We start from the raw sequence: 23,755 nt of genomic DNA, 5'->3' as shown, positions 1-23,755 counted from the left end.
AATGCTCCAGAGTTTTTGTCTCCCAGCTTTCTCAACATTTCTTCGGCGTCTTGTTGGTAAAGGGAGTATCTGTGGAATCTTAGCCAGGACTTGTAGCTCTTTTGTTCTTCTAGGTAGGTTGTTTTAGCAGTGTTTGTATTTGAGTTAGTCGCTTGCCTCTTCAGTTTCCTCAAGTTTCGCCATTTCTGCACCAACTCCTTTTTATACTCGGATAGCGGTTGTGAGATTTCCCTTGCTTTTTTCTGTAGAATTAAGTAGTATGGGAGTAGGAGAGGTTGGTAGTCTGAGGAAGGTATAGAGTCTCCTGCTTCCCTGTACTGCTGCATGGTGTAGTTTTCTGTAAGTTCTTTGATCCTTTCAGTCGTTAGTCTGAGGCGATTTCCTTGGGCTGTTCGCTCCGTTACTTCTGACGAGTACTCCCTCGGGCTGGACTCCGAGGGCCACCCAATTTTCAAGATGTTGTTGTCACTGGCGACGGTCCGTATGACCTCAAAAGATGTGATCCGAGTGAGCAGTCCTTCCGATGTAAAGATATAGTCAATGGTCCTTTTTTGTGCGCCTCTTCCCCAAGTAGGAATAGGGCAGACTGCGGGGAGAGCCTCCTCAATGTTATGGAGGTTTCTGGAGTTCATGAGTGATTTCCATTTCTGCCCGCGAGACTCTGCCTGGATTTTAGGGCGCATGCGGTTGGTATTTGGGACGCTTCTCGGGCACTTGGCATTTTGGTCGCCACTTATTAGGATTAATGTCTCTTCCTGCGCCGCAATAATTCCGTCAAACTTTGATTCAATGATTTTTAGGAATTTCTCGTCTGTGATAGACTGTGGATTCCAGTACGTTGTTATTATCGCTAGCCAGGCGATCACCATTTTTTGGGTGGCGGAGGCAGACGGTCTCTCCCACTTCACAAGTACAGCTAAGTGGCTCTGGGTTGCAGCTAGGCGTTTCTTAATTGTCAGGTCGGATCCCAAACGGACTGCCACCAGGATGCCGGACGAAGGACAGCCCAGTCGCCCCTTGCTGACTGGTGAAACCATTACAGAGAAACCGTAGATTCCTGGAGTCTCGAGGAGCCACGTCTCTTGTAGCTTTATGATGTCATAGCCCACTAGGTTGACTTCTCCAGGTCTTGTTAAGTGGCTGAATCCTCTAGTATTCCAAGACATCATTTTAAGGTCTGCCCTGGCTTGCATCTTCGTTCTATAGCTGTACGTTGGTACTGTTGGTTGGATCTTTTCTCTCATAGGTAAATTCATTGATGTTAATTGCTATTTCTTCCCTAATGGCGTCAGGGATTTAAGGAGCCATGCTAGAAGTTGTTTAATTGGGGAAAATGTTGACAAAGTCTTCTGGGGTGGAGGAAGAGACCGAGAACCTGGCACTTCTTTTTCCTTATCGTTCAGATTTTTGATTGTCGTTGTAGGTTCTCCATTTGGTTCTGGGCTTAGATCTCTACATCCTTTTTGCCAACTTGAAGAGTTTTGAGTATCTTTCCTGTTTGTATGTTTGACCTCTGGGCCAGGGGATGGGGAAACAGGTGTGCGATGGCTCGGTTTTTGGAGTTGCAACGGGCTCCACTGCACAGCCGCTGTGTAGGCCCTTGACTTGGGCTTCTCGTCCAACGGATGACTGACTAGAGGAGTAGTCGATTGTTTCTCTGTTGATGTTGTCCACTCTGTGATGGTGTAGCCACGCTTGAGTAGATCACCTTCACCTTCTCTTGACCTCCGCCTTAGCGCATTCACTCTAACGTGGAAGAAGGCCTTTGCCTTGTGGCCTTTGTGGCATGACTCGACTAGCGTTAGGTCATCAGTCGTCAGGTGCTTAAAATCTCTGGCGTGTTTCAGGATTTTCAGGACTGTTCCCCTGTTCATGGTTATTGCTTCAGAGTTTTGCGGGATCTGTTCTAACTTAAAGATGGTAGAGGGAATCCGACAGCGCTGAGATGTATGCTTTTGGGAGATATACTTTTGCCTGTAAGGACTACTCTGCTTTTTCGCTCGGGTTTCTCTTCGGGGACTGTCCGGACTTCTTCTATTTCTAGGCTTTACTTTGTCGCGGGTACGTAAATCTGTGCTTTTGTGGAGCCTTTTGGGAGGTGTTGGATGATTTCTCAAAAATTTCGGACCACTCGGGTTTCTAGAGTTGTTTACTTGATTCTCTTCAGTGCGAGACCCGCTCAATCTGCTACGTTTTTTTGACACTTGGGAGACTATACAATTGAATATCTCACACCTTTCTCCTCTCCTCCATTGCTTACTGTGATATATGACCTACTGCCCTATGCTCAAACGAAAGAGTCCCGTCACCTGTTAGCACCTTACATCCTTCTCTTTTGTATAGTTACAGTACACATAACCAGCCCTCTTGACTTCTGCCTGTGTTATGTCTGTTCTGTCCCTGGTCTATATACCATCTATACCTTATCACTGATTGGCCAAATGATCGCTACCCATACCACTATTGTATAGCTCCTGTTTCAGGACTGCTTGGCTCTCTGTATGTTTCTTTTGTAAAGAGTTTCAGTTCCGAACACCTGGAACCCTCAATAGATAAATATAAACACAAAAAGATATCATATATTGTGATTACACATACTGCATGAAAAGGTATTTCTTGTTATTCGCGGATCCCACAACTACAATCAATGTCTTTTGGCGAGATAGTCATGCCTGAACTCACTTTGGTCCATACCCCTTAAAGCGCATCGCACCCACAATAGCTGGCAGAGTCCCATTAGCCAAATTCAGTCCCCATGCCAGTAATAAGTAGTTCACTGACGTTTTCAAATACACAATACACCCCACCAACACATAGCGGCTGTTAAAAACAATGCTACAGTACTAGTCATCTCTACCATAGCCATTGTTATTTCCTGCACATAAGGTAGCGTTTATCGTGTCATATCTACCAAATTCACAACCATTACAGCAGTCCGAGGACTAGCAATGGCAGCTAAGTGCTTGTGACGTAAAATAATATGATTTTGGAGGTCCTAGATCGGAGCCGATTCAGTGACATATTTGGATTATGTCATGGTTTGTCTGACATTTCACTAACTCTTTACCAGTTCAACTAGTTTCTGGATTTGGCCTGTAGATATGTTGTGACCAAGATAGAAGGGTAGAGTAGGGATGGCAACAGGTGAAGAAGAGCGAGGGGGGATGGAAAGGAAAGATGGTGGGGGAAGACGGAGAGAGGAAAGAGATGTAATGGCAAAAGGACAAAGAATGGAACATAAGGAAGGAGAAGGGAAAGGATGATTTGTGAAGCAATACACAGCTGAAACAGGGGAAATGATGTAATGAGTTTGGAGGGGTGAGTGAGGAGAGAGGGGAGGGGTGAGAATTGTGCAAAGTTGGCAGAAAAATGTAGAGAGGAAATGCGTAAGAATGAGAAATGGTTGAGGAGATGGGTATCCATGGAAAAGGTGGGTAAGGGGAGAGGAAAGAAAGAATAGAGGGGTACAAAGAGAAAGATATCATATGATATGTCATGTATAACACTCCTGTACACAAGTGTTTCTAGGGGCGATGGGGGAAGCAGAGAGGTGAAGGGGCAGTAGAGGGGAAAAAGTGGCAAGGGTGGGAAGGAAGAACGGAAACGAGGAAAGATAAAGCAGGGTGTGAGAAAGTTTCCCTGTAGACACACACACACACGGACGCCAATGCTCCAGACGCAGGATCCATGGGGGATATGGTAGGCACAGAAAGGATGGAGAGGCTGCGGGGGGGAGAATAACAATGGCATTGTAGTAGGGGGCTGATAAGCAATTGAGGAAGAGGAGGAGCAATAGTTAAGAGGACAAATGTGCCCAGTATCGAGCTCTGAGTATGCAACATTGCGCTAACACCAGTGAAAGGCTAAGCTGTGGCTAGCGACTCCGGTGTGTGGTACGCATCCTCCTCCCTGAAAACGAGGAAAAGCTGCTTTTTAAAGTGTAAAACACAGAGTGGTGCCTCTGTGGAATCCTGATAAAGGGGTGTTTTTGTGCATATTTCTTTGAAGTCTTCTTTTATTACTGGGCTGGGGCAGGCACATGTGTGAAATGGAGAATGCTAATGGCCCCTTTCCCTGACAAGTCAAAGCTCATTGGCAAGGGGCCACTGACATACCAAAGCCCCCCATTCTCTGTATACTCCACAGTAAATGCCTGCCCCACATAAGCCTCATTTTATTCTAAGTTGACATGAAAACAGTGAGGTAATAATGCATACACACTGGCATATTTTATTCAAAAGATGCTTGCGTCAAACAGTTCTGTGAGTGAAGACAAGTCGGGCACTACACACAGATGTCGGGTTGTCCTGTGCAGGTTAGAACATTTCATGCAGCAGGGTGTTGCAATTGCTTTCTGGAAAATTGGAGACGTGTACAACTTTAGACTGAGAGTGCGGGGTAGCAGGATCATTCACATGTTGGGTATGCGTTATTTCCAACTGAAGGGAGTCCGTAGCGTTAATAATCCGAAATGTAGGTTTTATGAAATACAGGCACTATTGCTGGGGGAGTGTTTGGTCTGTCACGTGTGTCTCACTCCTTTATCCGCCATGGAATACATTTCAGTGACCTTGACAGTCCGTGCTGAGGATTCGAACCAGGGGTCTGCTGGTTATTTATTTATTTTATTTATTTATTGGCATTTGTAAAGAGCACGTACAGCCCAGGGGCATCGTGGCGCTTGTTACAAGAGTTTGTAAAGAATTTTCATTGGTGTGGTTACATCTGACCAGAAGGTCTCTTGGTTACAGGAAACAGTTAGTCAACATTTTTCTTTGAGCATACAAAAACACAGAAAACACAGCATTTTATGTTGGTTAAGTGAAGAGATGTGTTTTGAGTGCTTTGCAGAATGCAAGATAGTATTGAATCATTCTGAGGCTAGGCGGGAGGGCATTCCACTGTGAGGCAGCTATCGTAGGGAAGCTGGATCCTCCTGCGCAGATTTTTTTGGTTTTGGGCATCTGGATAAGGTTGGAGTAACCGTCCCTAAGGGGTCTTGCGGCCGTGTGTTTGACAATCCTCTGTATCATGGAGGCATTTGTGTGCCGGTGAAAGAGTTTTGAACGGGATTCTCTGTTTGACTGGGAGCCAATAGACTTGTCTCCTGATTTCTGAGATGTGTTCTTTCCTTGAAGTCCCAGTGGCTGCCCTGAGGGCGTTGTTTAAGCCAGTGTCACCATACTGTACTATTCCAAAACTGCAAATGGGTTGTATTTCATTCAATAAGCTACTTGAAACGGGCTCTTTGTCAAGCAGTCTATTGAACGAAACAAAAGACATGCAGCACTTATGAAGTAGCAGAGTGTGATGCACTCTGTTCGAATCGCCAGCACCAGACAATTTTTAAAAAGGCAATGATTGTCACTTTTTTTTGTATTGTCTTTCAATGGCCGGAGACTGCATGTTTACAAATTACAAACCTGCAGAATTGCACCACCACGCAGTTCCCTCCTGCAGCTTGTTACCGCTGCCTTTGTGTCTACCATCTCCCCCTCTCTCCTCTCACACACAGGCAAGTGCAGCGTCCGCAACATAAAGCCAACTTTCGGTGGACAGCTCGTCCAGGAAGTCACTCCTGCAGACACTCGGAGGCAGCAGGTTGCCGTCTTGGGGGAGGTTGGTAGGATAGAGAAGTTTTAAAAAGAAAAAAAGTCTTCTGTCTATTCTTTTTCTTTAGGCTCAGTTGTGATCTGTCAACCTATCAATGGGCCTCATTACACGGATGGCAGTGAACCATGGCGCTATTAGCGCCATGGTTCATGCCGGTAAAATACCGGCATCGCCTTGGTGGAAAGGGGAATTACTGCCGTATTCCAAGGTTGGCGGGGCGGTAATTCCCCCTTCCACCATTGCCCTTCCCCATTCCCATTTTTGCCCCATAGGGCTCTATGGGAATGGGGAAGGCGCTAATTACGTACCGCAAATTGCGGTACCGTAATTATCTGCACTGGTCCCTTTGCAGGTTGGTTTTTAACGCCTGCAAAAAGCAGGCGTTAAATTCCCCAATCCGCAAAGGGACCTCGTAGTAAGGCGGTAAGGATTTACCGGTACCGGTAAAATACCGGTACCGGTAAACCCTTACCGCCATCCGTGTAATGAGGCCCAATGACTTTTTCTGGTGGGTTCCAAAATGGCCTTTTTGAGACTGTTGTTTAACGAGCTCATTATTTGCTTACTCTACACTGTTAAACATTTTCCAGGCAAAAGGAAAACAGGAAATAGTTAACAGAATGTATCCAGTGCTTGGATTCTGATCAGTTATAACTGCGAATGAATTTTGCACCACAGCCTGCCCTTTAAAGTATTGTTGAGAACTCAAGGACATTGCGGGAGAAGGGGTTAATATAAATGACTATAATAAGTTAATGTGCCAAATCTGCATTTCGCAGATGGTGGATTTCTTATGTTGCATTCACTATACTTGATGTATCAAGCATTCTATTGAATGAAACAACAAAAGGCTAACACTTAAGAAAAAGCACAGTGCAAAGGGACACTGGCTTGTCGGTAGTAGCGCTCGGGTTCAAATCCCAGCAGGGGACAGTAAAACAAAGTCTTTCTTTCGTGTTGGGGACAACACAGGCCACGCCTGATATTTAAGCCACATCCTCTAGTTACTCCCCCCCCCTCAATGTCTCACCCCACTTAAAGCACTGGGTAGTGGGTACACATACAAGTCTAATAGGACTGAGGATAAGTCAGTTGCGCGCCAGGGGTGCCTGGCTGATCCTGTCCATCCTTCCAAGGTTGGTAAAGATTGCCCTAGAAGTGGAGAGGTACCCTTGAAAGCCATTAGGTATGGGGAAGAGTCAGGCGCATGCCGGGTGTGCCTCTCTCTGCTTTTCATCCAAATGAAGGTGATAAAATGGCTCCCACATACCTAAAATATGCAGCTTTCGGGAAACCCCCTGACCTCTGAGAGGCCAGCAGGGCAATGGTTTTTCACATGTCAGGCTTTCCTGACTCAACATGTTATCCTTCTGAGTGTTGTAAAACAAAAGCCTCTTAGATGGATAGCATAACATGGGGAGACTTCATGTAAGGCTGGAAGGGCCACAGCAGCGTCCACTGAACCCTTCATTATTTTGAGAGTGAGAAATTGAGCATTATTAATATGAAATGTAAACGGGCGGTTTGTTGAGAGACACACTAGGAGAAAGGCTGATAGTGCAGTGGCGGTCGGTCATATCCCCCTTGTGGCTAACTCAACCCTTCATCCTTCTCAGGGTGATAACGTGTGTACCACTGAGGTGAGTAGTGATGTATTAAACAGAGATTCCATGATGGCTTGGAGCCTGATAGAATCAGGGCTTAGCCAGTTAAATGTGAGGTGGGCCCGTCTGTCTCAGCCTTTCATGCTCTGGAGGGCAATCAAAGGGAATGAGTAAATGGGTTTGAATTTTCGATTTTTAAATAGGGATAACATGTTTTAAGGTCTGAAGCTCAGGGGTCCGAAGCTAGGTCCAAAGCTAGCATTAAGCTAAGGGGCTTGTTGTGGTCAACCCACACAAGAAAGCAAACGGCCGAGGTAGAGCATTCCCCCAACTGTGAAGCCTCAAGCTGGAACAAACTTCCTCTGAACCTGAGACTTGAGCCCAATCATCTCACATTCAGAAAGACCGTGAAAACATTTCTCTTCAAATGAAGACAGTCGCTCCTAGCTAATTAGTCAGTCCCCTTTTTGTCTTGGCTTGCCAAGTGTCCTGTCTTCTCTGTCATTGTCCACTGTCACACGTTCTCATCTTCTTGGGCGCCCCGATGCCTGCAGGCTTTCGGCGCTTGACAAATAAATAAATAAATATTGTTGCAAATCTATCGGAAGCAAGTTGTGCTGTGGCTGAGACAGTGTCGGGTGTGCCTTAGTCAGCCCTTTATCATTTTTAACACCCCCACCGGGTGTACTGTCCCAACTATTACTAATGTTTACTTGATGGCTTGTTAAATTCTCTCTACCAATGTATTGCTCTATGACCCTTATAATGGTCCTTTGCTCCCAAGTTAGGTTTACGCTATACAAATTTTATTACAATACTTTTCCAGGAAGATAAAATTAGTAACCTTTATATTCTTAATTTTAAAATATGTTAACACCCTAGCAGTAAATGTACATCTAAAGGTAAATTGTCATTCATACTTCACCGGTTCCCCCCTTAGAGGTCTCCAAGTGCCAGGGATTGGAGATAAGGTGTCGAATTGTGCCTCGTCCTGGGGTATGCAGACCAGAGTCTGAGAAGTAAAGGAGTGGGCAGGGTGATGAGTAAGGGCAAAGTAGTAGGGGGCAGAGGCAACTGGCATGAGCATACTGAGGAGGCAGTAGGATATGCAAGAAGAAGGCATACTCCTTAATGAATTCATTTACAACGCGCTTAACACCGGAGATCAGTCTCTAAGCACAGGGGCGGGATTCGAACCTGTGTTGCTCTGTGGTGTCCTGCTTCCAAGACAGACACGTTGCCCCTATCCTGCCAGCCCTCCTTGTTTTAGTTTGGGTGCACGCGGTCTCGAATGTGCTGGCGCGAGCAATGCGCTATGCTGAGGTAGAAGCCAATGCAAGGCCGCATGTTGAGATAGGCGCATTTGCTGGGTGGAAGTGAGTTGGCAGTCAATGAAGAGTACTTGTAGTAGGTGTATGGATGAGTGAAGGGCTTGCACAGTGCTGGAGCATTTCCTAGAAGCAAGGAGGCATGTTGAAACTGGAGGCAGACATGCAAAATAGGGACTTGGATTGAGCTGATTCTAAAAGCAATTGCAATATTGGAATTTAATCGCTCCACTGCTGGCCTTCCAATGGCAAAGCACTTTGTGTCTATGGGGACGCTTTCCATGCATATTCCTCGATTAACATTGGAGTGTTTTACTCAAATTGGTATTCTTTATTATTTTGGCACCCTCCTTTCTCCTCCCCTCTTGTAAATGTCTGGTTGTACCAGAAATGTTGTCAGGTCTAGTACGGTAGTCGCCTGTCTGTTCCCATTTCCTTCCTATCTGTGTCTTGGCTCTTGAAATGTCACCAGGCCGAGTACGATAGTTAATTTCACATTCTTGTTGTCCATGGCCATGTAGGAATGTCATTGTATTATCCCTTGTTCCCTCACTTCCCCTGAAGCACTTTGAAACACATTGTGTATTGGCGCTATATAAATAAACTATCATATCATATGATGTACACAAGACCCCTATGATGTAAGAAATATGCTATATGATATACAGATAAACACTCTGAAATCCTCCGGAAGAAGCTGTCATGGTGCTATTAAAAGCATGTTGAGGTTCTCTTGTGATTTATGAATAACACATTTGAAAGCTCAACAAAGCAACATTGCTATATATGTCACAATTGCAAGAAACCAATAACACACATGGTTGAATGCTAAATAAAATGGATCTCCGCCTCCTTTGAAAAATCAAGGGATATGCATTAAAAGCAACCTTATATACACACAGATATTTCCCCTTTTGTTTGCGATTGAGTACATTTACCGCCCCCCACCCAGTTACAGCTCGAGTGGAGAAGTCCAGGGAATTGCACGCCTTAGGCTGTCAAAGAAGTCTTGGTGAAGGGTTGACTGTGGAGAAAGGCACATTCAGGAGAGGCAAGGGAAGACTAGAAATGGAAAAAGGTAGAGGGTTGGGGCGGCCCAAGAATCCGTGTGGCAAAGCTGCTTGGCCACCATTGCAAATTGACATGGTTCTGTGGGTGTGGTTGCAATAAGCTGGGCTTTTGGAAGAGAGTGTGAATAGTCAATGGGCCTCATTACGAGTATCGAGGTAGCCATGCCGCTAAAAGAGGCATGGCTACCTCGGTACCGGGTTCCAGGTCCGGGTCCTGCAAAAGGGGACTTACCGGTCCATTCCGACCTTGGAGGGCCCGGTAAATCCCTTTCACGGGACCCAGGCCCAGTACATCCCTATTCCCACTTGAGCCCCCATAGGGTTCAATTGGAATGGGGAGGATGCTAACAACGGGCCCGTTAATGACAGGCCCGTTGTTAGCATCCTGGACTGCTAGCGGGACCCGCTAAGGATGCCTGGTCTGACCAGGCGTTCCATAGCGGGTCCCGCAGCAGTCCTCGTAATAGGGCAGCCCGTAATGAACGGTTCCAGTCCCGTACCGGCACCATTCATTACGTGGCCACCTGCCTTATAATGAGGCCCAATGTCTGTCGCACTGTGACGAGAAGAGTACAACACTTTTTAAAGGCATATTGGGTCAGGGTAGAGTTAGCCCTAGACCGGCGCGCCGTGCCTAGTATTGAGTAGAATAGAGGAGATTGATGTCAAACGGGCAAGATTTCACTCTTTAAGGTGTGCGGTGTAATGAATTGAACTTGGTGCTAGAAATCATTAAATAGTCAATGCCTTATCCAGCAGATGGAAGAAGAGTGGCACTGCTGAGATGGGAAAGGACTCAGAATGCAACTCAGTCCTGTAAATGATGGTCTCCGTTGCTTTATTGCTTCATCAGGGTTTGATGAAGAACACTTCACTAATTGCATGTCCAGACTCTGTTGGACATTGAAGGAGCTCCATCCCTAGGGGATGCATGCATTAATGAGGAGAGCAATCTAGAAGAAGCAGGTGAGGATATAGGGTCTAGTACCTAATCTGATGACTATAAAGCTAAAAGACATGAACTGTAAAACAGGCCTTCCTGCGTGATCAAAATATGTGATCATGGGCAAATCACTATTCTTGTTGTACCTATGTTTCATAATTTTGGTTTGCACTTTGCAGTGCAAAAGATATACATTAACAGTCACTGAAAGACACAATAGGGGATCAGAAATGAAGGGTCAGTGTAGTATCAAGGAAAAGCAAGTGGAGAGAGTGCAAGAGAGGAAACCACAGGAAAAGAATTGCCTCTTGTTTAAATTTAAAAATCTCCTCCTTGGTGTGTACTGTGTAGTCTTTGAGCACTACTTTCCCCTCACTGTTGTGTGCAATGTAGTGTGTGTGGGATGTATTTGATATTTCCTTATTTTGGAGCCGATCACAAAAAAGACCGATTTATTTCGGTCAAATTTATGTGGCCTTCAATTGCGGATTTATCACACTTCTGTGGGTGATTTCACCGCACCCAATCCCATGGGAATTCTATCTCCTGCCTACCCCCACTCCCACCTCTCATGCGCCGGTGGGATTTCTCAGAAAATTGGGGGCTTTCACCCTCCCCCAAATTCCCCTCCGAAGCCTCCCTTCCCCACCCAAAGCATTCCCCTCAACCTCCACCACAGGCACACTGACACAGACACGCAAACACGCTTACATTTACCTGCGCCTCCGCCACCTCCCCCCCCTCCATACATCAAATTTCTCCTCCTCCACCACACAGATACACAGACAGACATTCACTCACTTTCACACACAAACACTTACCTGACATGCTCGTGACTTTCCTCCTCTGGCACGGCCACTCCTCTCAGCCTCTGCGCACACTGGGGTGTGACAGTCGATTTAGAAAGAACATTCGGAGCGGTCTCCAAGCGATCTTTCTAAATAGATCTTTTTTGTGATCATCTTAAAAAAAAACACATTTTCACTTGGGACTGTCTGTGGGCCCTAGTTTCCACTCCTTGATTTGTACTGTGTAGTTTGTAGGCACTACTTTCTCCTCCCTGCTGTGTAGTCTATGGGCCCTAGTTTTTCCTCCCTGTTGAGTACTATGTCGTCTGTGGGGCCTTGTTTCTCCTCCTTGGTGTGTGTTGTGTAGTCTGAGGGCTCTAGTTTCTCCTCCTTGGTGAGTACTGTGACGTTTGTGGGGCCTAGTTTCTCCTCCATGATGTGTGCTGAAAAGACTGTGGGCCCTTATTTCTCCACCTTGGTGTGTACTGTATAGTCTGTGAGCCCTACCTTCTCCTCCCTGCTGTGTGCTGTGTAATCGGTGGGCTCTTGTTTCTCCTCCTTGGTGAGTACTGTGACGTCTGTGGGCCCTAGTTTCCCCTCTTTGATTTGTACTGTGTAGTTTGTAGGCACTACTTTCTCCTCCCTGCTGTGTAGTCTATGGGCCCTAGTTTTTCCTCCCTGTTGAGTACTCTGTCGCCTGTGGGGCCTTGTTTCTCCTCCGTGGTGTGTGTTGTGTAGTCTGTGGGCTCTAGTTTCTCCTCCCTGCTTTGTGCTGTGTGGCCCGTGGGCCCTAATTTCTCCTTCCTGTTGTGTGCTCTGTAGTCTGTGGGCCATTGTTTATCCTCCTTGATGTGTGCGGTGTAGCCTGTGGACCCTAGTTTCTCCTCACTGCTGTATGCTGTCTAGTTTGTGGGACCTAGTTTCCCCTCCCTGCTGTGTGCCGAGAAGTCTGAGGGCCCCTGTACCTCCTCCTTGGTGTGTACTGTGTAGTCTGTGTGCCCTAGTTTCTTCTCCCTGCTGTGTGCTGTGTAATCTGTGGGCCCTTGTATCTCCTCCTTGGTATGTGCTGTGTAGTCTGTGGGCCCTAATATTTACTCCCTGCTGTGTACTGTGTAGTGTGTGTGCCCTAGTGTCTCCTCCTTGGTGTGTACTGTGAAGTCTGTTGGGCCTAGTTTCACCTCCCTGCTGTGTGCTGAGAAGACTGCGGGCCCTTATTTCTTCACCTTGGAGTGTACTGTATAGTCTGTGGGCCCTACCTTCTTCTTCCTGCTGTGTACTGTGTAGTTTGTGGGCCCTTGTTTTTCCTCCTTGGTGTGTTGTGTGTAGTCCGCCTGCCCTAATTTCGCATCACAGCTGGCTGGTACGTAGTCTGTGGGCCCTTGTTTCCCCTCCCTGCTGTGTAGTGCCTAGGCCCTAGTTTCTCCTCTTTGGCGTATACTGTGTATTTTGTGGGCCCTAGTTTCAACTTCCTGTTGAGTGTTGTGTGGTCGGTAGGCCCTATGTGGGCAAGGTTGACCTGAACAGAAAATGGTCATGGGCAACATAAAGTTATCCACATCGACTATTAAAATTCCTGCTACAGTAACACCCAGGAAAGCATCTTTGGGATAATGTGTGTCAAATTAGACATCTTAAAGCAGATTGTGCCAGTAAATTGGGTCAAAACTTGCAGGTGCACAGTGGACTGAGTCGTCAAAGCGGTCCCATAAACCCTAGCAAGCATAGTTAATGATGATGGATCATGGGAGACATACTACCAAATATCTATAGACCACAGGTTGCAGTCTCTGGCCTATAAGGCAGTCCCAGTGTGTCTCTTGGGTGCTGCTTCTCTCCGGCCAGTTGTGCACAGTGCAGCGCATGGCACCTCCCAAATGCATCCTGCCCCACTCCCTACACTTTGAACACACATGCTCCATGGTTACCTTCGCACCGTGTCCCATCTTCGCTGGCGTGGTATCCGCCCCCGCAGCGGATGGTCTGCCTGAGGCAGGTGGAGGACTCCCTGCTTTTGATGCACCGGGGTCCGGAGGAGCAGGGTTGGGCGGAGAACTCATCTAAGTCTGGAGAGAAAAATGGAGGGTATAATTAAATGAAATAGCAGTAAATAAGAGGCCGAAATGGACAAATTCATGGTCTCTTCACATGTGACTCAGAAGTCGAAAACAAGGGCTATTCATTAAGCCTCGGATAACATAGTGATGTGCTTATACTCCCCTGAAAGGCCCATAACAGAGAGCAGGCTACAAGGTCAACTACAGATGGGAAACTTTGCCTCATGGCCTGACTAAAGGGAGATGATGGACTAATTGAGAAAGTGGGGAGTAATCTGACATGATTCAAGCACCTGGGTTTTGTTTCGATTACGTACTGCTTGCCAAGCCGAAAGTCCAAAGTTGTATGAGAATGCCAACTAATCAGTAGGTCTATGGGGCAACCTGCTATACAATGTTGCATAGACCAATCCACTGCCATTTTGTTCGCTATAATTAGTATTATACGTTTTTAGAGGTAGTTTGAAGCATGCCTCACAGATAAGAGACAGCCAATGATGTACTACCCTCTATGTATTCTATAAGTAGACATGTTCCCCCAATCAATCGCTACCCATTCATATGTTTTATAGTTTGTCACGTAGGATGATGTCATAGATGGTACATATTGGGGTATAAGACCTCTGTGTAATCAAGTTCGTGTGTGAGTGTGCAAGCATCAGGCCGATGTCTGCCAGTTGACCCTGCTTTATTAAATTGAGAACAAAGTAGTACTTTGCCATATTCTTTGAGTCTGTCTGGTTATTTGGTCTGAGATATTTATTGGTAATTCCACCTAGCACAAGAGACGCTTCAAGGTGCTGGAGCACATGTTGGTAGCAGTGCGGATGGTTCCGGTCTAATCGACTAAGCCCAGATCCAGATCTTTGGACTTTTGGCTGCTCCCCCCATTAGCTAGAAGACCGCAGAGCTTCCTGTGGCGATCGGCAAGCAACAAAACATGTGTAAAAAGATACGGTTGGCAGGTCCCCCTTTGACAAAATTCCTGTCTGCGCCCCGCAGGTGCCCCGTAGATGGAAGGCAAACTGGTCGGTTGAGGGAGAGTCAATGCCGAGGGGCTCGAGCTGATCCACGGATTTAAGTCGAACATTGCCACAAAAATAGGGGGAGGGACTCTGTGTAAATAATATATATATATATAAAAGTTACAGGATTTTTGGGGATTATAAAGAAGAGAAGTAGATACCTCGATTCCCAGTTCCAAGGGGACTGTAGGGTATGCACTAAAAAGATTCCAAATTGGGCTGTTAAGGATTCTTGTGGCAAGGCCAACAAGAAGAGTACATATCAAGCTCCAAGATAGCGCAAACATGAGATAAGATACATTTACTAAAGATAATAAAGGAAGGTGTATGCACAGAAATTAAAGAAGTGCACATGTGTATGGGGTTATAATATGTTAGTATAAAGCTTTTGTTGTGTTTAAACTAGCAGATATAAAATGATAGTAAAAGATTAAGGTGTTTATTAAGATTTTTGAATTGAGAGATTGACGTCAACCAGGAGGGTAAAAATCAAAGCAAAATAATAAAAAATTAATGAAGACATTCTTAAAATATCAATGATAAAACAAGATTAAAAAATGTATATAAAGTGTAATCAAAGGAACAAAACAAAAAGAACATCGTTGTGTAGTGTCTTAAAAAGCACAAAAGAATATTTTGATTTTCAGATAATTAAGCTGCAATTGATGGTGCCTGCTCAAATTGAGCAGTGTGGCATATTTGATAACATAAAGAGAAGAATACAAAATAGAATACTTATAGACAGTTGAAATCGACTCCTCACCATGGTGGACACTCCTCTTCTACACGTTTGTAGTACATTACCAAGATACACTGGAATGACTCATGCTGTAGCCTCAGGAGGGTTTGTTATCAAAAACAGTATTGCAACATATGACAACGTATTTGCAGGCTACATATAAGGGAAAGAAGTTAGAGAAAAGGCTGGTTGTTTTAGAGCTATGGAAGATGTACCAGAGTGAGAAAGAACATCGAGCGGAGAAGCAGTGGATGCTTAATAAGCATAAAGGGGAGGATAAAACACCTTTGGCTCCCTTTTCCTCTCCTGAAAAAAACACAGAGGAGAAGGGAGTTTATCCTTTAAAGGAATTGAAAGCAGTGGCGGGGTAGGTTAATCCGACATACGAGGCGCACGCTTATAACAATGAGGCCAATGTGGAAGAGAGTAAAAACAGAGAAAGCAAATATATCTTGGCATGCGATGAAAGTAAAGAGCGTGATGAGAGGAAGGATAGGCAAAATAGATAGATGGAGATAGAGGAAGAAGCAAGGAAGCAGAAAGAAATAAAGGACAAAGCTAAGGGAATAACAATAGTACAGAACAAATGGATGGGAGGACAGATATTACTCGAGCTGGATGATAAGGGCATTGATGGGGTTTGGGAAAGAGAAGAGATAGAAGAGTGGGAAAAGAAAGAAAAGGAAGACGAGAGAGCATATAAAGAAGAGAAAGGAAGACAATGTAAGCAAAGGGAAGAACAAAGAAGGTACGAGACAAGGAAAGAAAAGTAGAGACTAAAATAGAAGAGACGAGAGGCGGTAGAAGCACAAAGAATAAAAAAATATAGGTTGCAAAGAAGACGAGAGGAAGATCAATTAAGAGAGATGAGGAGAAAGGAAGAAGAAATTAACATCATGAGGGGACTAAAAGATGACGATATAGACTATCTATATCATAGAAGCATAGTGCCGATTGGAGCACAAGAATGACTTGAGGAAGAGAGAGGATCACAAAAGCCCCGCAGGGAGCTGCAAGGAATACCAAGAACACCAACATGGGCTGAAGAGAAAGAAGACATAGGGAAAAGAATTGGAGATTTATATAGTCAAATGAAGGATATGTTTTATGTTAAAGTTTATAGTAATCTTGTCATCCATTTTGAACAGGTTGAATCAGATACTATTTTGGAACACCCTTTACAGTGCTGAATCAGTGATCATGACGTTTGCAGCTTTTTTTATTTGGAAAGAGTTTTTAAAATTGCTTTGAAATTATTTTATATTTTATGTGGAGTTTAAATATTTTTAGGGATCCAATTGAGTACACACATTTTAAATGACACTTGCAACCATTGTTTTATTAGGATTTCAACTTTAACCCATAAAATTAAGTATTGTAAAGTTATATTATTTGTATGTTTATTTTCCGCACGTGCTTAAGGCTTGTTAAATAGCCAAATGCACTATAAAGAATACAAAATAAAATAAATGAAGGATAAAGAAGGGCATAAAACCCAAAAGAACATAGAAGGATCTTGTTTGAGGGAAACTGGAGGTAGGTCAGATGACGTCATAACAGCTGAGCATAGAACGCTGTCTTTAAGTAGACTCGATCTTAATGAAGCGGAAATAGATAACAGTCATACAAGCTGGAGCATAATAATGTCAGATGAAGAAAGGGAAGAAAATGAAAGAGCGCAAAGGGAGGGCGCATGCAGATTTTCAAAAGAATCGAATGTAGAAAAAGGGATGAAATGGTCAGAACACCAGAATCAGCACTATATACTGATCGGCCACAAGCACATCGCGCAGTGCAAGGGGATGTATCCCCACCTTATGTAAGTAGATTAAGGGCAATACCAGAACAGAGACAAAAGGGCGAGACTAGCCCCGCCTGGAAGACAAGAAGTGTAGGTAGCTGTGATTGTGGACCAGGATTTTCACAATTCCCATTATTAGAGAAAGGGGGAGGATGGCCACAATATATACCATGGTCCTAAATGGATAAAGACAATTTAAGATGTAAATTACTGAGTTTAACTTCTGGTGCAGGAAAATGGAATCATGAGTTAGAGAGCATGACATCAGGAATGATGTTAGCTATAGGTGACATAAAAGGCTTGCTAGCAGCCATTATAGGGGAGAGAGCTGACGACATTTGGAAGTGAGCAGGATATGCAGGTGTGACTGCATAAAACACAACACACAATAGAGCGCCATTTAATAAATGCAGAGCAAATGCATGCCCGGCGCTCAAAGAACAATACTCTGATACATCCAATATGGGTGTGATTATGACTATGAAAATAGTGGAGGATAAAGATCCTGTTGCTTATATTCAAGATATTCAATAGCTGTGTGAACCATGGGATAAAATGGTAGCATTATTTTACCACATTTTGTGTCAGGGACTTGCCAAGCCAGTGCAAAAGCAAATGAAGAAACAGGTGGGAATGGAAGCAAAGTCATGGCCAGAAATACAATTGGCGATCGTGCATCACTGCTGATTGATGCAGCAGAAGAATAAGAAGAAAGCAGAGCGTAGAAAGCAGGAGGAAGCAAAGTTAGTCCAGAAAATGTTGTCAAAAATAGCTTCCAAGGGAGCGGTATTGACGAGTAATGAAGGTGGATTAACGCAGGAGATGCAATCAGTGCGGCAAAACAACGTAGTCTATCCCACGGATCAGAGTGGGTAACATTTTTGGCCAAGGGGAAGAGGAAATGGGCTTAGAGGAGGACGAGGTGGATTTCAAAACCCTCAGGGCTGAGAAGGATTTAATGGCAGACAGCCGCAACAATGCTGTAATTGCAGAAGAATAAGACACATAGGGCCTCATAACGAGCTTGGCTGTAACCCTTAAATCCGGCAGTAGCGCTGTTACCGCCGGATTTAAGGGTACGGCAAATCAGGGCGTCAGCAAAATTTCCCCATTGAGCCCAATGGGGAATGGGGCATTCCCGAATGGGCTCAATGGGGAATACCAAATCCGCCAAACCCGTGATCCAGCACTAATAGCGCCGGTGGGTTTGGCGGTAGGGCAGATAGCACCAGCACTATTAGCGCCGGCGTTACCACCCAACTCTTGATGAGGCCCATAGCCTGAACATGTAGCAGCAGAGGAGGCATGCAGCAGAATTGGCAAGCTCCAAGAGGGAGGATGGGCTATGCTCTGTAATATAATGCAGAACCAAAGGAATATTATGCCCAAGATCACATGCCGGTTCAGACATATGCGGTGCAACCACAGCAAATGCAGCAAGCGCCTGCAGCAAGCGCCATTACAAATGCAATCGCCACAAGGGTAATCAGAGCAAGTGCCCATGCAGGCACAACATGTACAAACTTAGAAAGCACAGACACAGCAGCCTATGGTGCCACAATGGAATGGAATATGACTACAGGAGCCCAGGAAGCACCTACACCCAAATTAGGGAGTGTATCTGTGGTAGGAGGAAATCCTTTCACAGGTACAGGGATGAATTTAAATCCACAATAGGACAGCCCACAGAGCGACCTGATGTGTTCAGTACTATCAGTGACACCAGACCCCCAAGAGGAACTAAGGGTCAAGGTAATGATAGGAGGCAAGACATTTTCTTTTCTTGTGGACACTGGAGCAACTTGTTCCTGTGTCGGTGCGGGGAAATATCCAATGTCAGGTTTTGCAATGAATGCACAGGGATTCTCTGGGGTGATGAGTTTAGTTCCTTTTACAGATAAATTACCAATCTGTATACGAGAACACAACATGTCTATGCCATTATTACAGTCTTGGCAAACACCAGTTAACACATTAGGGCGTGACTTAATGATGAAACTTAACATGAAAATACCTTTTACTGATGGAGGAATTGTGTGTTCCACTCCAGGGTTACATTATATGAATGTGAGAGAATTCTTATTAGCCTTTACAGGCCAGAAAGCATTAGGAGGGGTACCTTTGGACCCAGAAGTATTTTTGTATGAAGTGACTGTTGTATTATCGTGGTTACACAGATTGATAGGTAAACTATACCTGATATGTTTTTGTTTAGACCAGAAATCAGTATGGATGATGAAGAAGGGCAGATTATCCCCTTGGAGTTAGAAGCAGCAATGGTGAGAGAGGAAAGGGTGGTTCTTCATCGGACAGATGATGAGGTAAGAGGATGGAGAACAGCGATAGCCCTCAGTGAAGCATATAGGCTGACAGATTTGACAGACAAGGAGTTGTTCAAAGATGAGTACTCAGATGATGAATTAGTATTTTTCATGAGTCTTACTTATTAGATAGAAGTAGAGAATAGAGAAATACCGCAGGGAATGTGTTGGTAAAAAAGAAACCATTATTTTTCCAGGAAGATTTAGAGAAAGTGCCAAAGATTGTATGGACCACAAGTCTATATGACTTGGGTCTATTAAGCAGTTAAAATATAACCAGGAGCACATTTGCCACATGCAAAGCAATACCCCATGTACAGAGAGGCGGCTGAAGGTCTATCCAAACCCATTTCCGCTTTGATGAAGCAAGAAATATTGGTAACATCTGAATCTCCATGTAACATGGCTGTGTACCCAGTGAGAAATTCGAAGGGGGGTTGTGGAGATGTATACAGGACCTTTGCCTTCTAAACAATACAGTCGAAGCTGAGTTTACTTTAGTTCCAAATCCTGTGACAATATTGTGCAACATCTCATCAAATATTTTACAATAATAGATTTAAAGAATGTGCTCTTTTCAATTCCCCTCCATGAAGACTCACAGGATTTGACTTCCTTTTCGTATAGAAATATCTGCCTGAAACATACTCGCTTGCCCCAGGGGTACTGTGAGTCCCCTTCAATCTTTAAAAGAGTCCTCCAGATGGACTTAGCCAATATTCAGCTCGAAAGTGCAATTGTTCAATATGTGGAAGACATTTTGGTGTGTAGTGAGACAGAGGAAAGAAGTAGGGAAGATTCAATTAAGCTTATGACTATCCTTTCAGAGAGAGGATATAAAGTGATCAAAGAGAAACTACAATACTGTCAGAAAGAGGTCTTGTATATAGGACAGTTGATTTGTCATAAAGGGAGGAAAGTGACGCCTGAAAGAGCAGAAGCAATTTTGAAGACCTCAGGACCCAAAACAGTGATAGAAATGCAACAATGTTAAGGCCTGTCTAATTATTGCAGGGCCTGGATTTTCGATTACAGTACATATATTCGACTGCTTTAAAAAGGGCTTAAAGAAGCACAGGTGGGCAAGAGTAAAATAATATGGACAGATGAAATGACTAAAGGATTTGAAGAATTTAAGAGGGTGATTAGTACAGTCCCTGTGTTGGGAATGCCAGATTATCATGAATAATTTTATTTATTTACCCATTCAAATGGAGAAGTCATGAAAGCAGTCCTTACACAGAAAACGACATTAGGACATGGACACAAAGCATTAGCCTATTACAGTGAGATTTTAGATCCAGTTATGAAAGGGCATTATCCTTGTGAGCAGTCTTTAGCTGCTTCTGCATTCGCGAATGAAAAAGCTTCAAGTATAACAATGGGGTAATTAGTAACATTATTTGTTGAGCATGCATTATTTGCGATTTTAGAGAAACCCAAAAGTACATTGACCACACAAAGGCCATCAGGATACAAGTTAATTACATTGAATCCTGTGATTAAAATTGTCAGATGTAAGACAGTGAATCCAGCAACGTTCATAGCTGAACCAGTAGGGGAGGATGAATATGTACATGATTGCACAACGTATACTGAAAACTATAATGAAATTCCCCATGCTACAGAAAATGACCTTGGCGGGGGGTTGTTTTTATTGATGGCTCTTCAAAAATTGATCAAACAATCGCCGAAAGGCATACTGGATCAGCGGTAGTAAAGGTGAACTGAGAGGGTGGATTTGAAGTAGTGACAAGCGTGAGATTGCCTTTCCATTGCTCAGCGGATGCTGCAGAATTAATGGTGCTTATCGCTGCACTTCAAAGATTTGAAATGAGGAAATGACGGTGTGACGTCAACCGTACATACAGGTCTGTCATGCTGGAAAAGGATGTGCTTCCTCCGCGCAGACGGTACTCCAGTTCAACATGCGGCCCTATTTGATACACTTATTGAAGCACTAGCACTTCCATTGACTCTAGCAGTCGTAAAATGTGCAGCACATTCTAAAAGGACAGATTGAATTTCATATGGCAACGAAGCCACAGATTGAGAAGACAAAAAGGCAGCCTATTTCCAAACCATTTCTAATTTAGGAATAGAAAGTGTTAAACAAATCACAGGACGATACATTTTGGTAAAGGAGGGCTTTAACATGCTGTCTATTGTCCAGTTAATTGAGATACAAGGGCGAGCCCCACAAGAACAGAAGGATTTATGGAAGAAACAGGTGTGTTCTTTATCCCCCACTGAGGTAATTTGGAGATATGATACCACTGGAAAGCCAGTTATGCCTTTTGCATTATTGAAGGTAGTGCTGGAATAGCTCCACTAGCCCATGCATGTAACTCGAGAGAGTCTAGCTGCTGCAATAGCAGAAGAGTGGTTTTGGCAAAATCCGTTAGCGCATGTGGCACAGTTTATTGTAAATTGCATCATGTGCCAGAAATGTACTGCAGCACACACTTTGATAACAGTGATATGAGCAATTTCTAGACCCAATGGCCCATTTCAGCACCTACATATAGATTATGTAGGTGCTGACATGCAACAGTTACAGATATATGTTGGTCGTGGTATGTCCTTTTTCTAGATGGATCAAGGCAGGTCCATGCACACACTCTGATGCCACGTGCGCTGCCAAGTTTCTTGTGCATGAAGTGTTCCCAAGATGGGGTGTGTATGAGGTTTTACGGTCTGACAATGGACTGCATTTTGTAAATGAACTACTCAAACAAATGGTTCTTCTATTAGGTATTAAGCAAAGGCTTTCCTCTGTGTATCACCAACAGGTGAATGGCTTCTGTGAGAGATTAAAAGGATTGTTGAAGGAAAGGATTGCAAAAATAAAAATAACTTTGAAGAAGGGATGGATACATTGCCTACCCCTTGCCTTATATGCCACCATCTAACTCCTCATGAGTTGGTGACTGGATGCCGCATGAGAACCCTCCTTGCTCCTCCAACTAGGTTAAAAACTGGTCTTATGTGACGAGATGCATGATTACCTAACAACAATGACTGCAAGTATTTCTTTTGTGTCTCAACAGTTCAGGAATCGAAGGGAGGGGTCAAAGAGAAGTGACAAAGATGATCAACCCATTGAAGCAGAGGATTTGTTTAAACAACCAGTTTTGTACCCAGAGCACCAGGTGCGGGTACAAACATTTGTACGCACTTGGAGTACTCCCCGCTTCGAAGATCCATATGAGGTGAAAGAAGTCACACCCACATTAGCCAAGTTAAAAGGACAAAGAGCCTGGCTTCATTTGCACAACATCAAGCCACATAAAGGTGAAACCCCAACCCCTCCTGCAACTACTGCTGTGAAACAAGAGGAAAGGTTCTGCGTATGCAGACTTGTTCTACGGCCAAGAGTAAAGACAAGGAAAATGAAGAACACAGGAGCAACTTAGACTAAAGACAATTATCTTTTTTTATGTTTGACAAGGAGTAAACAGACGTGTGGTTATCCTGGAACTTTTTTAGATAGGCTAAAGGAACAATGCATTGAACTACCATAGCTGAAAGAAGAAAAGCACACTTCATCTTTATTTTACTTACTCAATAATATTACACACATTCTTGGATGCTGTTTTTACCTACATATTACAGTCTTATCCAGCGCTAAAAAGAGGATACATCATCATCATAACATTTCCTGGAAATCCTAAGAACAATCATATTATTTTTAGAATAAATAATGCAATCACCTTGCAGTTCTAGATATAAAGGTGTGATTGATAGAGACTTACAGAGCTGCATATGAAAAGTCTGAGCAACGATGAGGAGGTTACAGAATATAAGAGGCTCATTGCCGTCAGGAAAACCATTGAGTTTCCATGGAATAATAATTGTGGCATCATTCTGCATTATGATTTGTGTTTTCCTCCTGATTATTATGACATTTAGACATATTCTATGAAACAATACAGATATGGTGGGTGACAACAAAACATTTACTATTGCCCCTGATGAAATCACAAACACATTTTTTTATAATCTTACTAGGCATTGATTTCAATTTAAAAGAGATGTTGGGGAACATAATGAAGATATACATATGTATCTTGATAATTCAGCTCATTTAAATAATAGCCTACGGTATCAGCACATGAAGAAGGTGGGAAGAAGACCATCAGATGAAAGCTGCTATATGTGTTCCCATATATCTTATGCTTTGGGCACCTCTAAAATATTCATAGCAACAGAAGAATCAGTGAAAAAGGCACATTGTCAAACACACCTTTTATGTACAAGACATAAAGTCAAGAGAAAAGCCAGAAACAATGCATTAAATAATAAAATATGAACAGCCTGGAAAAAATGGAGCCGGAATCAAGATTGAAGAAAATAAGATGTTACAATGCAAGGATAAGAATGGGAAGGAAATACGAGAATGCTGTGAAAGAGGCCAACTACAAATTAAAGGAACAGTGCTTACTACTGAAGGATGGGCTGATGGATTG

General features: G+C 43.9%; 1 protein-coding gene across 2 annotated transcripts in view; it reads right to left on the bottom strand.

The window, feature by feature from the left end:
- LOC138567242 (fibulin-2-like) overlaps positions 1-23,755 on the bottom strand; it is a 1,012,531-nt gene that overhangs the window by 274,422 nt on the left and 714,354 nt on the right. For both annotated transcript variants that reach the window (XM_069645241.1, XM_069645242.1), the window contains exon 6: positions 13,272-13,409. In XM_069645241.1, the coding sequence (XP_069501342.1) occupies positions 13,272-13,409 (138 nt within the window). The remainder of the gene's footprint in view (positions 1-13,271; positions 13,410-23,755) is intronic.

This window comes from Ambystoma mexicanum, chromosome 2p, assembly GCF_040938575.1.
Source record: "Ambystoma mexicanum isolate Mex_15411 chromosome 2p, UKY_AmexF1_1, whole genome shotgun sequence".
Lineage (NCBI taxonomy): Eukaryota > Metazoa > Chordata > Amphibia > Caudata > Ambystomatidae > Ambystoma > Ambystoma mexicanum.
This window is presented reverse-complemented; position numbering and strand designations above follow the sequence as displayed.